The 13016-nt window shown below is 35.4% G+C and overlaps 1 protein-coding gene across 1 annotated transcript in view; it reads left to right on the top strand.

Annotated features, from left to right (window-relative positions):
• The window catches only part of CNTNAP4 (contactin associated protein family member 4), a 258447-nt gene that overhangs the window by 230512 nt on the left and 14919 nt on the right, over positions 1 to 13016 (top strand). The window contains exons 13-17 of the mRNA XM_037372623.1: positions 622 to 840; positions 4775 to 5014; positions 6513 to 6737; positions 8095 to 8228; positions 9281 to 9368. Coding sequence (XP_037228520.1) covers positions 622 to 840; positions 4775 to 5014; positions 6513 to 6737; positions 8095 to 8228; positions 9281 to 9368 — 906 coding nt within the window. The remainder of the gene's footprint in view (positions 1 to 621; positions 841 to 4774; positions 5015 to 6512; positions 6738 to 8094; positions 8229 to 9280; positions 9369 to 13016) is intronic.

Below are 13016 nucleotides of genomic sequence, written 5' to 3' on the forward strand. Positions count from 1 at the left end.
TTCATAAATTTCAAATCTTCAATGTCTGGCATATTCTTCATCTTATTTTTTTGACTTACAAAGATTCAGTTATGATTTTCTAAGCAAACTATAAAGACATGTAAGTGAAAGCTGCCTAGGAATTACTCAATTTTTAATTCACTGCATACATAGTTTTATAAACTACATCAAAATTTTCCCTCTAATATTTGCAGAAATCATGTGAAAAATAACAAAAGCAAAGAGACAGTAGAAGATTTTGATTTTATTATAGTGGTGATTAATTAAATACAGTAACAATGGTAATCAATTAGCATATAAGCAAAAATGCCTTTTATCCAAACTGAAAAATAATGAAGCTGGCACATTTCACTGTTTCCTGACTACTGTTCTCTCCAGGGGCCCACAGACAATTTGATTTCCATGCTGTGGACAAATCTTTGTTCTCACTGTCAGTGAGTAGGAATAATGAACTTTGAGGACAGGTATCCTGAAGTAAAATTCCCCTAAAACAATGTCTTATTCTTATCCCATGAAATAGTAGTCTAGGCCTTAAAGTAACTTGTTTTGCCACTTAATGATTTTTTGACCCAAATAATGGTGAAATAATTTAAATATCTTTTATTACTGTCCTCTTTATAGCTCCATCTGAAGTAATTTTTTCATTTGATGTTGGAAATGGACCTAGCGAAGTTAGAGTGCAATCACTCACTTCCTTAAATGACAACCAGTGGCACTATGTAAAGGCTGAACGAAACATCAAAGAGGCATCCTTACAAGTAGATCAGCTTCCTCGAAGGTCTCATGGTGCTCCACTTGATGGGCATATTCGCTTGCAGCTCAACAGCCAGCTTTTTGTGGGTAAGCACTCCACTCATTTAACATAATTTTTCCTAGTTATCATCATGAAAATAAGAAAAGGGTGTGGGTGTGGGTGGGTGGGTGAAGCAAAAAATAATGGCAGCTGGATCTTTTGAAAGTAGTTTGTAGGATGAGATGAGACTCTTTGTATAAAAATCCATGGCTATGTAGCTCTATTTTGAGATTACAAATTCAGTGCCTTATTCCTATGGTTAACTGTTGGACAAGATTCAACTAAAATTTTCTTTTGAGGTTTGTTTGAGAACAAGTAAAGGACCACCATTTGTGTAATTTTTTGAGAGGATGTCATCTGCTGAAGGAAGATGTGTAACTGCTGTAATTTCAAGGAAATTTTGTTATTTCTCTTCTTCCACAACTTCTCAGGTTGCCCAGAAGAGTTGTGAGTGTCCCAACACTGGAAGTGTTGAAGGTCAGGATGGACAGGGCTTTGAGTAACCTGATCTAATGAAAGGTGCCCCTGCCCATGGCAGGGGGGTTGGGCTAGAGGTGATTTTTAAAGGTCTCTTCCAACCTAAACCATTCTGCAATTCTGTGAATCTGTGATCTATTCTGCCCTTTGCTAACACATTTAATGAAATAATCAGACTGTGTTTACTTAGTATTGGAAACAGGAGCAAGGGACTATTCTTTGATTTCACACAACCAGAAGAAATTCAGATCTATGGTTAGTTCTGTCTAAACTGTGAAAGCTTCAAAGGAAGAAGTTTACCTGAATGTTTCTGCCTTTGTACTTTAGAAAATATGACATTAATGTATTTGGATAAAACACTGGAAAAGCAGAAATAGAATAACAAAAAACTGATTAATGTTTACTTAGCTATTATATAGCTATGTAGAGTTTTGTGTTATGTACATGGTAGTGTTCCTACTGTAATAGCGCCATATTATGAACTTATAAGTTTCTGGTGTATATGTATGGTATACAGTATAAGATCATGTAATGCCTGCTCTACTCTTAAACAGAACTTTGTCTAGATCGGCTGTGAGACACATCATACTATATGAATATATATTTTGTTTGCTGTGTGTTGGGAAGGAGTGCATTTAAGGGGAATGGTGTTCTGAAACTGTAGCTAGGGAAACTGTGGATCCTTAGGAAAAAATTAAATGGACAGGGAACCCTTGTATGTTGGGATTGTAATTCTGACCTGTGCCTTAAAAGGTATCAAAGGTAGAAGGTGGAGACTAGACCAAACAGTGAAAAATTTTATATTTTGATTAAAAGCATGGAGAAGGATTTTATAACTGAGAAGACATCCAAGATATTAGCTATTGTAGAGCTAGAGAAAGTCTTAAATTAGTTTATGTTCACAGTAATGGACTAGAACTAAACAGAAGGGCTGGGAGATTCCTGTTTACTATGCTGCAATAAATTATGTTGCTGTCCTCTGACTTGACTTACTATGTAACTGCTCTTATAGAAACAGTTTGAATTTGCAAGGTTTGATCTGTGAAGCAAGACTAAGAAATGGTCTAATTCTCAGGTGTTTATGGTAATGTCAAGTCTAAACAATTTTCTAATTATTTGGACAATTTATTGATCTGTAATTCTAAGCCTTCTACAAAATAAATACTGTACTAACTTGTATTGACATTTTCAATTTCTAGCAATTATTTATGTAGTAATCGGCCATTGAATAGAGTATTTTTTTTCTGTCAAATAATTGATAAATTCTAGTAAATTCATATACATACATCTTCTGTATGGAGCTGACAATTTAAAAACTGCTTTGACCTATTGAGAAGCAAGCTGTCTATCTTGTTTTCTTCAGATAATGTTCAGGTGAATAATTGTATTAGGAGAGTGAGTCTGTTGTTTTGCTTCTGGTGTTGTAGGTTTCTTTTCCTTTCTGAAAATTCTTGAAGATCCTGGGAGTAAATGGAAATAACATTCACTATTATACTGTGTACCTTGAAATCCCTGATGAGTTTGTACAATTATTTTGAAATAGTTTGGAGCAGAATTAATAAAAATGGTATTTTTGTTATTTTTGTTCAGGTAAAACAGTGTTTTTAAAGTGTGACATGGCAAATGATAGTGATTCCTATGAATCATTTCTGTTATGCATTTTCTGAATATAATTTGTGAGGGTTTGCTGTTACTGCAGTAAGATTTTTTTTTTTTTGGTAATGTTTCTGCGGTTGCAATACTGCCATGTGGATCAATATGGTGTCTAGGTTATTTTGTGTTTGAGTTAAACCCGTGTTTTGGATAATACAAATTTTTATAACTCCAACTAATAATAAGATAATTTCTTCTCTTCAATGAAATACAATTTTCTTCAGTGGAGGGAATAATGAGACTTACTGTTTGACTCTTTCCACTAACAGTCCACTGGTACAGACTCAGAAGTGCCTGCTCAGGCCAGTGCAAGGATCTAGAGAAAAATTAAACATACAGTGTCCTAAGAGTGATGTTAGCAGAGGCTCTCCTTACTCAAATGTCATCTCGTTCACCTACCTAGTACCTGCCATAGTTACCCATCAGTCAGTTACCACCCTACTGGGACTGTGACTCCTTCAGCCTAACCCCCTCTTTCTTTACTTTTTAGTTGTATAAAATCTGGTTTTCCAAAGAATTCAGAAGAACTAAAGTCTAAAACTGCTCATTTTAGCAGAGATAACATAAAATCTTCATGTTGTTAGGTGGTTTTGTGCCATTATATCTTTAAATAACAACAGCTATGTCAAGATTTTCCATGAAACACCAATGATTTTACAAACTATGAAATAGAAAAGGATCAAAATGCATGATCACATGGAAATATTTACCCAAAAGTTAAATGGAAACACATGATAATTATAGTTAGCAATCTTACATCTTGTGGAGATTTTCCACTTCTACTTTTTAAAAGACAAGAGATGACAAATATCAGAGTATGTTGTGCAGCAAAAGACAGGAGAGATGATATGTAGATTGCACACCTTGTTAAGCAATCAGGATGAATAAAATGCTAGCTGTCAGGAAGGATGCCAAAAATAAACACAAGTGAAAACAGATGAAGCAACAATTGTTGTTAGTCTTAGGATTGCCCTGTATCTTTATCACATATGTTTGATAGTGAGGTATATACTGATAGGTATTCCTCTGTAGTGAGGGGGATGAGTTTTCCTCTTACTAAAGAATGGGCACAGATTCCAGTATGAGACAAAATATGTTAAGCCAGACACCAGCTGTAGGGTATCATGATCCATACCATGTGACTGACAGACAGACAGACACACAGATCAGTTTATCAGTCAGTAAGATACTGAAAGAGTAAAACTGTACAGCTTATCACTCTTAAGTCCACTTTTTTCTTTTTCCCTTTTTCTTCTCTTATTTTTTCTTCATTTTTTCTTGGGTTTTTTTCCCTTTTCCCCCCCTTTTTTCCTTTTTTTTCCCTTTTTTTTATCTCTCCTCTTCTCTTCTCTTCTCTTCTCTTCTCTTCTCTTCTCTTCTCTTCTCTTCTCTTCTCTTCTCTTCTCTTCTCTTCTCTTCTCTTCTCTTCTCTTCTCTTCTCTTCTCTTCTCTTCTCTTCTCTTCTCTTCTCTTCTCTTCTCTTCTCTTCTCTTCTCTTCTCGTCTCGTCTCGTCTCGTCTCGTCTCGTCTCGTCTCGTCTCGTCTCGTCTCGTCTCGTCTCATCTCGTCTCGTCTCATGTTATGCTTTGTGAATTAAAAGTAGTATGCATAGTTGCTTGGTATCCTATGGTGCAAAAAACTTTTCCTCAGTTAAAAACTTCAAGGGTTTCCTGTAATTAGTCACAATAAAAGAGATCAGATACACTTTTAAAGCTATGTCTAAATATTTTCACATGTATAGGCTTATATCTTGGAAATTCATGGTAGATTGTTCAGGGCCTGTAAAACATAAAAAGGTTTTTACATATCAATTCTTTAAAATTTTTAAAAGCTTAAATGAATTTATTTCAGGTGGGACAGCATCCAGGCAGAAAGGATTTTTGGGATGCATTCGTTCATTACAGTTGAATGGAATGGCCCTTGACCTTGAAGAGAGAGCAAAGATAACACCAGGAGTTGAATCAGGATGTCCTGGACATTGTAGCAGCTATGGTAACCTGTGCCAGAATGGTGGAAAATGTAGAGAGAAATACAGTGGATTCTCCTGTGACTGCACTTTCTCTGCCTATGGTGGGCCATTCTGTAAGAAAGGCAAGCGTGTCTTTTAGCTTTATTGATTATGGAAAACAGGACCATACAGTCCAGGACAATATCTTTACATCCCTTTAAACATAAGTCTAAATGCTTGCAAAATATTTATTTTTTACTTAATTTAAAGAAACATTCAGCTGAATGTGTTCAATAAGTGTAAGTTTTGCTAAACACTGTCTTACAGGGATATGTTCATTATGTATTATTTAAAGCAGGAATCACATACCTGAGAGGATCAGCATCCTTTTTTCAGTGTTATGTAATTCCTTTGATTCTTTTATATTATATTAAATGTAGGAACTATAACTTTATGAATACGCATTTAGATTTCAGTCTTTCAAGTCTTAATCTCAAAATCAAGACTAAATTTGGGAAACAAAGAAACAGAAGAACTTTACACTTCTTTCTACTGCAAGAAAATGAGATCAGCAGAAACAGGTCTGAGCCCATGTTTTCAGCCATTTAAAAGGAGTTCTTTGGTGATGGTGTCATACCAATAGACCATCACACTTCATCAAGTTTGAATTTTAAGAACAAAAGTTTATCTAGAACTTTTGGTTGCATATAATTCTGGTCTGCTAAAAATGACTTGTTTCCTCCATATATTAAATAATTCTGCAAAGTTATCGGTGGCTTAAATGCCGTAACTCCATGTTCCTTTGAATTAATGAACACATCTTTCCTGCCACCACTGCCACCTCAAGAATAAAGTACTCCTGTGTAGTCCTTCTATACCTATTGCTGTGGAGCTAATGCCACCGAGTGAGGAATGATACTTTCCTTTTCCCTGCAAACAAGAAAAGAGACTAATGGTCACACTCCATGTTTATGGAGTCTTCACAGGCAGAGTGGCTTCTGTTAGTCAAAGTGTGAGATCATCTATGGTAATAACATTCAGTCACCGTCTGTCAAAGACACTGGACCAGAATACAGAAATTTCTAGAATTTTTTCAGAAGTGTGGAGTTTGTGTGTGAAAACAGGACAGTTTAAAGCAGTTCTACTTGTAGCAGAAATTACTGTATCACAGAGATACAGAAGCCCTCTCTGAGTGATTCAACCATAAGAATAACATAATCCAGTTCGTATAATCCTTTTCTTTCACCCACCTGACCAGTTTCTTTTCCCACATATATGTTTCAGGTGTGGCCAAGTCTAATCAATATGCTGGGATTCAAACTGCTATACCCATGTCTCTGTAGGAGTAGTATACACACAAAAAAGGACATGTTGGGCTTGAAGACATAGATTAATAGGGAAAAAGCAGAAAACTGTTTAAAACGAGACAAAAAGAACCACTTCTTCATGCAAGTGATACTTAAGACACATGCCTAAAAGGGCTTTTGGGTCTAATTTTTCTCTAACTAGTTCCATTGATATGTCTTTTTCACATCTATCATAATAGTTAAGAATACATTTTATTTTGTTCTGTGGCAGAAAGAAGAAAGAAGAGTGTTAGTCCTGTTTGATATTTAAAAACTGAATTACTTTTTGTTTCAGAGATCTCTGCCTATTTTGGGACTGGCAGTTCTGTGACATACAATTTTCAAGAATACTACACCTTAGCTAAAAATTCCAGTTCTCATGCTTCTTCTTTCTATGCTGACATGACACTGAACCAGGAAGCAATTACATTTGCCTTCCGAACAACACGGACACCAAGTTTGCTGCTTTATGTCAGCTCCTTCTACAATGAATACCTCTCCATTATTCTTACCAGAAATGGTAAGTGTTCAGATAAACCATTTAGAAATACTAATGAATGTCATAACTGTCAACTCAGATTTGGGCTGAATTTATCAGATTTGAATCAAAAACTAAGTGTTGTCCTGTTGTTGCATTAGATGGTATATTTATTTTAGAACTGCACCAAGCAATACTTTACACATAAGAAATATTCCTCCAACTGTCATTTCAACTTTTATGACTGTTTTTATTTTTATCATGTTGGCAAAAATAATTATTTCTGGAAAACCTTTAGGAATGCAGTAAAATATTTGGAATCCTACTTTTAAAAGTTTTGAAATTAATCTCAAAATGTGTCTGATTTGTGTGCTACTCAAGCAGTATATTGATTGCCATCCACATTATAAATGAAATAAACTACTTTTTGAAAGTGCATTATCCATTTTCCAAATTAATCAGAGGTCATTTCATTCAACTAACTTAATAAGCTACTTATATACCTATGAAAATTCACTTATGTACCTGTGAAAATACATATAACATTCTGTTTAAGCTGAACATTAAGTGTTAGTTGGATGTTTCCTTTTCATTCTTTCTTCTATGTCTAGATATTTTTTTTTTTTTTAATAAGAAAACTGCACAGACTATGTTGAATCTTTGCGATCACAGTGGTTCTGTGCTCAAAGAAGGTTCTGTGTTTTCCCAAGTACCAATTTGGATATAGAATAACTGTAGTATCCTCCACGTCATGTGAGGTGGAACATGTTTTAGTCTTTAGTGGCCTAGATCTTGCTTTCAAAAGCAAGTAGAAAGTTGTAGTTCATCTACAGTTGGGAGGGAATCTCTAACAAGGATACCACACTGCCTCTGTGTTCCACTGTGAGAGAGTCTCTCTGTGATTATATGCATAAAACCAGTATGCTGGTAGTTAACAAGAAACAGAAAATGAGCTAGAAGTTATTAACTGCATCCCACTTGAATTGTCAGCTGGTCAGAGGTTGACAGGTCCAGACAGTGTAAATATTATCCAAGAACAGTACTTGTAAGGTACTGAATTTTATTTGGTAAATTGCATTCATGTAAGCTAACAGACCAAGTGTTTCTCAACTGAATTACAAATTTACTTACTAAAATTTCTGCACAAATTTTAACTCATCATTCAGGTTTATGAGTTTATAGCCATCTTTGCCACTGTATCCTATTTCCAACATTTCTATTACTTTTCCTGTTGCCTTCTTTCATTTCTTACTTATGTCAATTCCTCAGAGTTAATTCCTTAAATAAACATTTGTTTTGCTCTTCAAATGCACCTGTGAAGCAAAAGGCACTGTGTATGATTTACACTGTCCATTGTGTATGTAGCATACCATACCTTTTGCTCTATTTATCCCTACAGGAAGTTTACAGATTAGATACAAGCTAGATAGTCATCAAGATCCTGATGTATTCAGCATCAATATCAAAAGCATGGCTGATGGACAACTGCAACACGTGAAGATTAACAGAGAAGAGGAAATGCTCATTGTAGAGGTAATTCCATTAGGGGAAAAAAAAAAAAAAAAAAAAAAAGGTAAATTATCATAAAAAGGTAGAAGATCCAAAGCAAAATGATGCAAATAGCTACAATGAGGCAATTGCCCCCAAATAAACCGTGTTAGTGTCTCAAGTAAATAGGGCAAAAGTTAGTGGACTCACAATGCTCAGTGAAAATCTGTGTTAGATGATCTCTTTGGTGTTCATTTTGTCTATTTCAAAAGGTCAATACCTCCTCATCATCTCATGTGAAAACACAATTCATTGTTTGATGATTAATTTTCACAGTTTCTGAAATATGTATGACTTCTTTGATTTGTTTTGGGTCTTGCATTTTGTTTTTTGTTTCAAATTATATATCAAACTATCACAGAAATATATTTCCATGTAGATAATAATTTAAGCTTATTTGTCTAATTTTTTTCAGTCCTTTTTACATCAAAAGAATGTAACTATTAAGGAAAATATTTGGGGTTTTTTTTTTGTGGAAATGTAATGATGAAATAAAAATACAAGATTTGCTAATAGTAGATACTAACATGTAAAGAAGTTTAATTTTTTACATTAAAATAAAAAAAAAACCCTGGATGTTACTAGCTGGTATTTTGAGGTTAGAGCTGAGTTTGCTTAATTATGTTATAAGGCCTGAAGGGGAGTAGTTCTAGAGATACGCTGGGGGGCAGAGCATTTACAGTATAATATTTGATCTTTAGGAACTAAGTGTTAAGTGCCTTTTTAAATGAAAAGAGCCTTTTTCATGTTTTCGAAGGTTTACCATTTTCATTCATTTCTAGATGAAAAAGAAGGGATCAGCCAAATCAATAGTATAAATAAAAAGTGAAATGCTTAGAAGTATCACTGATATAATCAGTGATCTATCTGAGGAAGCTGATCACCTACTTCTTGATTACTTTTTATTCTATAACTAACAAATTCTTCCCTCAGCTCCTTTTATTTCCAACCTTGATCTTATCTGGAGGTTTTTTTGCAAAATTTAACTAATATCTTTTCCATTATTCTACTTTGTTCTTCACCGCAACATTCTGCAGGTTAACCAAAATGAAAAAATGAAGTTTATTCTGTCTTCAGGCACAGAATTCAATGCAATCAAGTCTCTCACACTTGGCAAAATTTTGGGTAAGTGGTACTCCACAGGACTAGCTAAAACATCGATCAAAATGTCACCACATCACATAAAAACGAATATCCTAATCTCATTGAAGGGCATTTGTTGTCTTGGATTTAATAAGACACTAAGTCACAACCAAGGCAGAATCTTCAGTCTGGTTGAAATACAAATCTAATCATGGGTAAGTGCTTCCTGAAAAGTAATTGAGTGGGTTCCATTAAAAATAATTTCACACTTCTTTCTTTCATTTTGCAATCAAGCATTATGAAACACCACTCTTTGTTTTTTGGTGGGTTTTTATTTTTACTCTCAGAAAAAAGAAATCACTGTGAAATCATACACAAATTACTATTACACAGAATACTATTAATCATACTCGAAAAACTGTGAATACATTTTTGATGTTAGGGAAAAGGTAATGTAAACACAAACTTTGCTTGAGTTACTTTTTTTTAGAAACAAGTTAAGCTATGACGAAATATTTTGTCTAGCGATGACTCATCATAATTTGTCTTTCTCTGTAGTAATGATCAAAATGGAATGTACCTAGCTACAATTACCATTTTTCATTTTGTTAACATAAAATAGCCTGAACTAAAGTTCTTAAGATCTTCTTATTTTCACATTCATTACATTGCAAAAATATAATGATAGAGGAAGTTGTGGTGCTAGTGAAAAGTTATAGGCTATTTCTTTTTCCTCTAAAGTAATTTCATAGCATCATAGAATCATAAAAAGGTTTGGGATGGAAGGGATTTTAAAGAACATCTGATTCCAACCCTCCTGCCTAGGGCAGGTTCCACTGCACGTTGCTCAAAGCCCCATCCAACCTGGCCTTGAACACTTCCAGGGATGGGCATCCACAGCTTCTCTGGACAACCTGTTCCAGTGACTCACCACCATCACAGTGAAGAATTTCTTTCTTATATCTGTTCTAAATCTACCTTCTTTCAGTTTAAAGCCATTACCCCTTATCCTATCACTGCATGTCCTTGTAAGAAGTCCCTCTCCAGCTTTCTCCCTTTAGGTATTGGAAGGTGGATATCAGGTCTCCTCAGAGCCTACTCTTCTCCAAGCTGAATAACCCCAACTCTTTCGGCATGACTTCACAGGATAGGTTCTCCAGCCCTCTTATCATCTTTGTGGCCGTCCTCTGGACGCCTTCCATCCAACAGCTTCATACCCTTCTTATGGGACATAAGCTCTTGGGGGACCCAGAGCTGAACTCGTACCCCAGGTGTGGTCTCAACAGAGTGGAGCAGAGGGAGAGAATCACCTCCCTTGACCTGCTGCTCACACTTCTTATGATACAGTCCAGGATACAGTTGGTTTTCTGGCTGTAAATGCTCATTGCCAGGTCATGTTAAGCTTCTCATCTACAAACTCTCAAGACCTTCTGCTCAGGATTGTTCTCAATCCATTTTCCATCCAGCTTGTATTTGTGCTTGGTTTTGCCCCAATCCAGGTGCAGGACCCTGTACTTGGCCTTGAAGTTCATGAGGTTCACATGGGGCAACTTCTCAGGCCTGTCAAGGTCCCTCTGGATAGCATCCCTTCCCTCGAGCATGTCAACTGCACCCGACAGCTTGATGTCAGCAACCTTTCTGAGTGCACTCAATCGCACTCTTCATGTCACCAGCAAAGATGTTAAAGTCTGTGTTGCTACATCCCCATATCAAGCAGACGTCCATTTGTGCATTCTTCCTCTAATAGCACTTGCTATTGCAAGAGTATGAAAACAGAGTTGGTTATAGTTTGTAATATATAGTAACTAAGGCTGCAATGACCTTTTCAACAATTTGAGTTACAGTGATTATTTTCACCTTTTCACAAGTGGTCTTGGGCTAAGTGTAGAATAAATAGGATTATTTAAATAATTGTATCTTAGTTTATAGATATTAAATGTTTATAATTTCATATGGCACACAGATTATCACCATTACTGAAAGCAATTCTGTTTATTTTTAATAAAAGCAATTTTTAACAGAAATTATGAACCATGATCCAAAACAAGATCTGGGAAATTAACTGCCTCCCTCTCTAAATATTTGGTGCTTAAAAATTTGGTCGGTAAACTCTGTGCAAAGGAGTGATGGTTTCCCATTCTTTAAAAATATCTTTAAGTTAGCTGAAGTGTTAACAAAGGCTTTTTGTAGAAATAAATTCAGAAAATTGTGATAAGTGACATAGAAGAAATTGAGTTTTCATCTCAACTTAATATAGATGATATATTACTTTATCTTGCTCCCCCAGGCTTATAGGGGAGACTATCTACATGTTTTATATAATACCTACCCTAAACCAGAAGATCAAAGAAGAGTTTTCTTCATATTCAGTTGTATGTGATTTAGTTTAAAGGAATTTTATTTCTATGTACATGAGATGCCCCTCCAGGATTCATATATCTACCACTTTTTGTATAGTACCTTTGGGAATAACATAAGAGCTTTGGTGAATCAGTGTGTCTGCCATTGTATTAGACCCAGAAATTCTGTCCTGGCTGTGACAGTAGAAAACACTGTTACGTTTTCCCAAAGAATCTCCTACTGACAAGCAAAGCATTATTTGTAAAAGCCCATCATGCCACTGGGTGGGATGCAGTAAGTCTTCACCAGGTTTTGTCTGACCTCTATCTACATTCAACTAAAGTGAAAACAGACCAAAATGCTTATGAAATTCTAATTATAATAATAAAAATAATCTTATTATAAAATTTATAGTAATAAAAGTAGTCTTGTTTTTAGTAAAAAATATTTAATTTTATGTCTACACATATATATGTATGCACACACACATACACACAAATATCAGTTCCAAATATACCCTCTCCTATATGTAATCTTATCTAGAAAATAGGACTTCATGAAATCCTCAGTTCAATATCACAACAGAGAATCATAATTAAGTCAATTTCTGACCTATCATTGTTTACAAAAGTAGGTATTAAAGGGGATTAATTGAAAGAGAATTGGGTGGGATATTTCAACTGTAATTTTTTTAATAGGCTGATGTATAACATCACAGAATCACAGAATGGTTTGAGTTGGGAAGGACCTTAAAAGAAAATGTAGTTCCAATCCCTGTGCCATCACCAGGAGCATCTTTCACTAGATCAGATTGATCAAAGTCTCATACAACCTAATCTTGACGACTTCCAGTGGTGGGGCATCTACAACTTGAGGTTATGTGTTCTAATATTCTCACCACCGTCATCATAAAAAACCCCAACATTTTCCATATGTCTAATCTCATCTACCCTCTTTCAGTTTAAAATTTTTCTCCTTGTCCTGTCATACAGACCCTTGTAAAAAATATATCTCCACCTTTATTATAAAATGCCTTTATATATTGAAAGGTTGCAGTAAGGTCTCCTCAGAGCCTTTTCTGGGGCTGAGAGCCCCAACTCTCTCAGCCCTTCTTCATAAAACGGATGTTCCAGTTCTCTGACTCTGTTTGTGGCCCTCTTCTAGACCTGCTCTAAAAGTTTCATGTCTGTCTTTTGCTGGGAACCCCAGAGCTGAATGCAATAATCCATGTGGGCTCTCATGAAAGTGGAGAAGAGGGGCAGATCACCACTCAACCAGTTATTTTTGTGCAGCCCGGGATATGATTGCATTTCTGGTCTGCAAGCACACATTGCCAGCTCATAGCCTATT

This window comes from Falco rusticolus, chromosome Z (assembly GCF_015220075.1).
Source record: "Falco rusticolus isolate bFalRus1 chromosome Z, bFalRus1.pri, whole genome shotgun sequence".
NCBI lineage: Eukaryota > Metazoa > Chordata > Aves > Falconiformes > Falconidae > Falco > Falco rusticolus.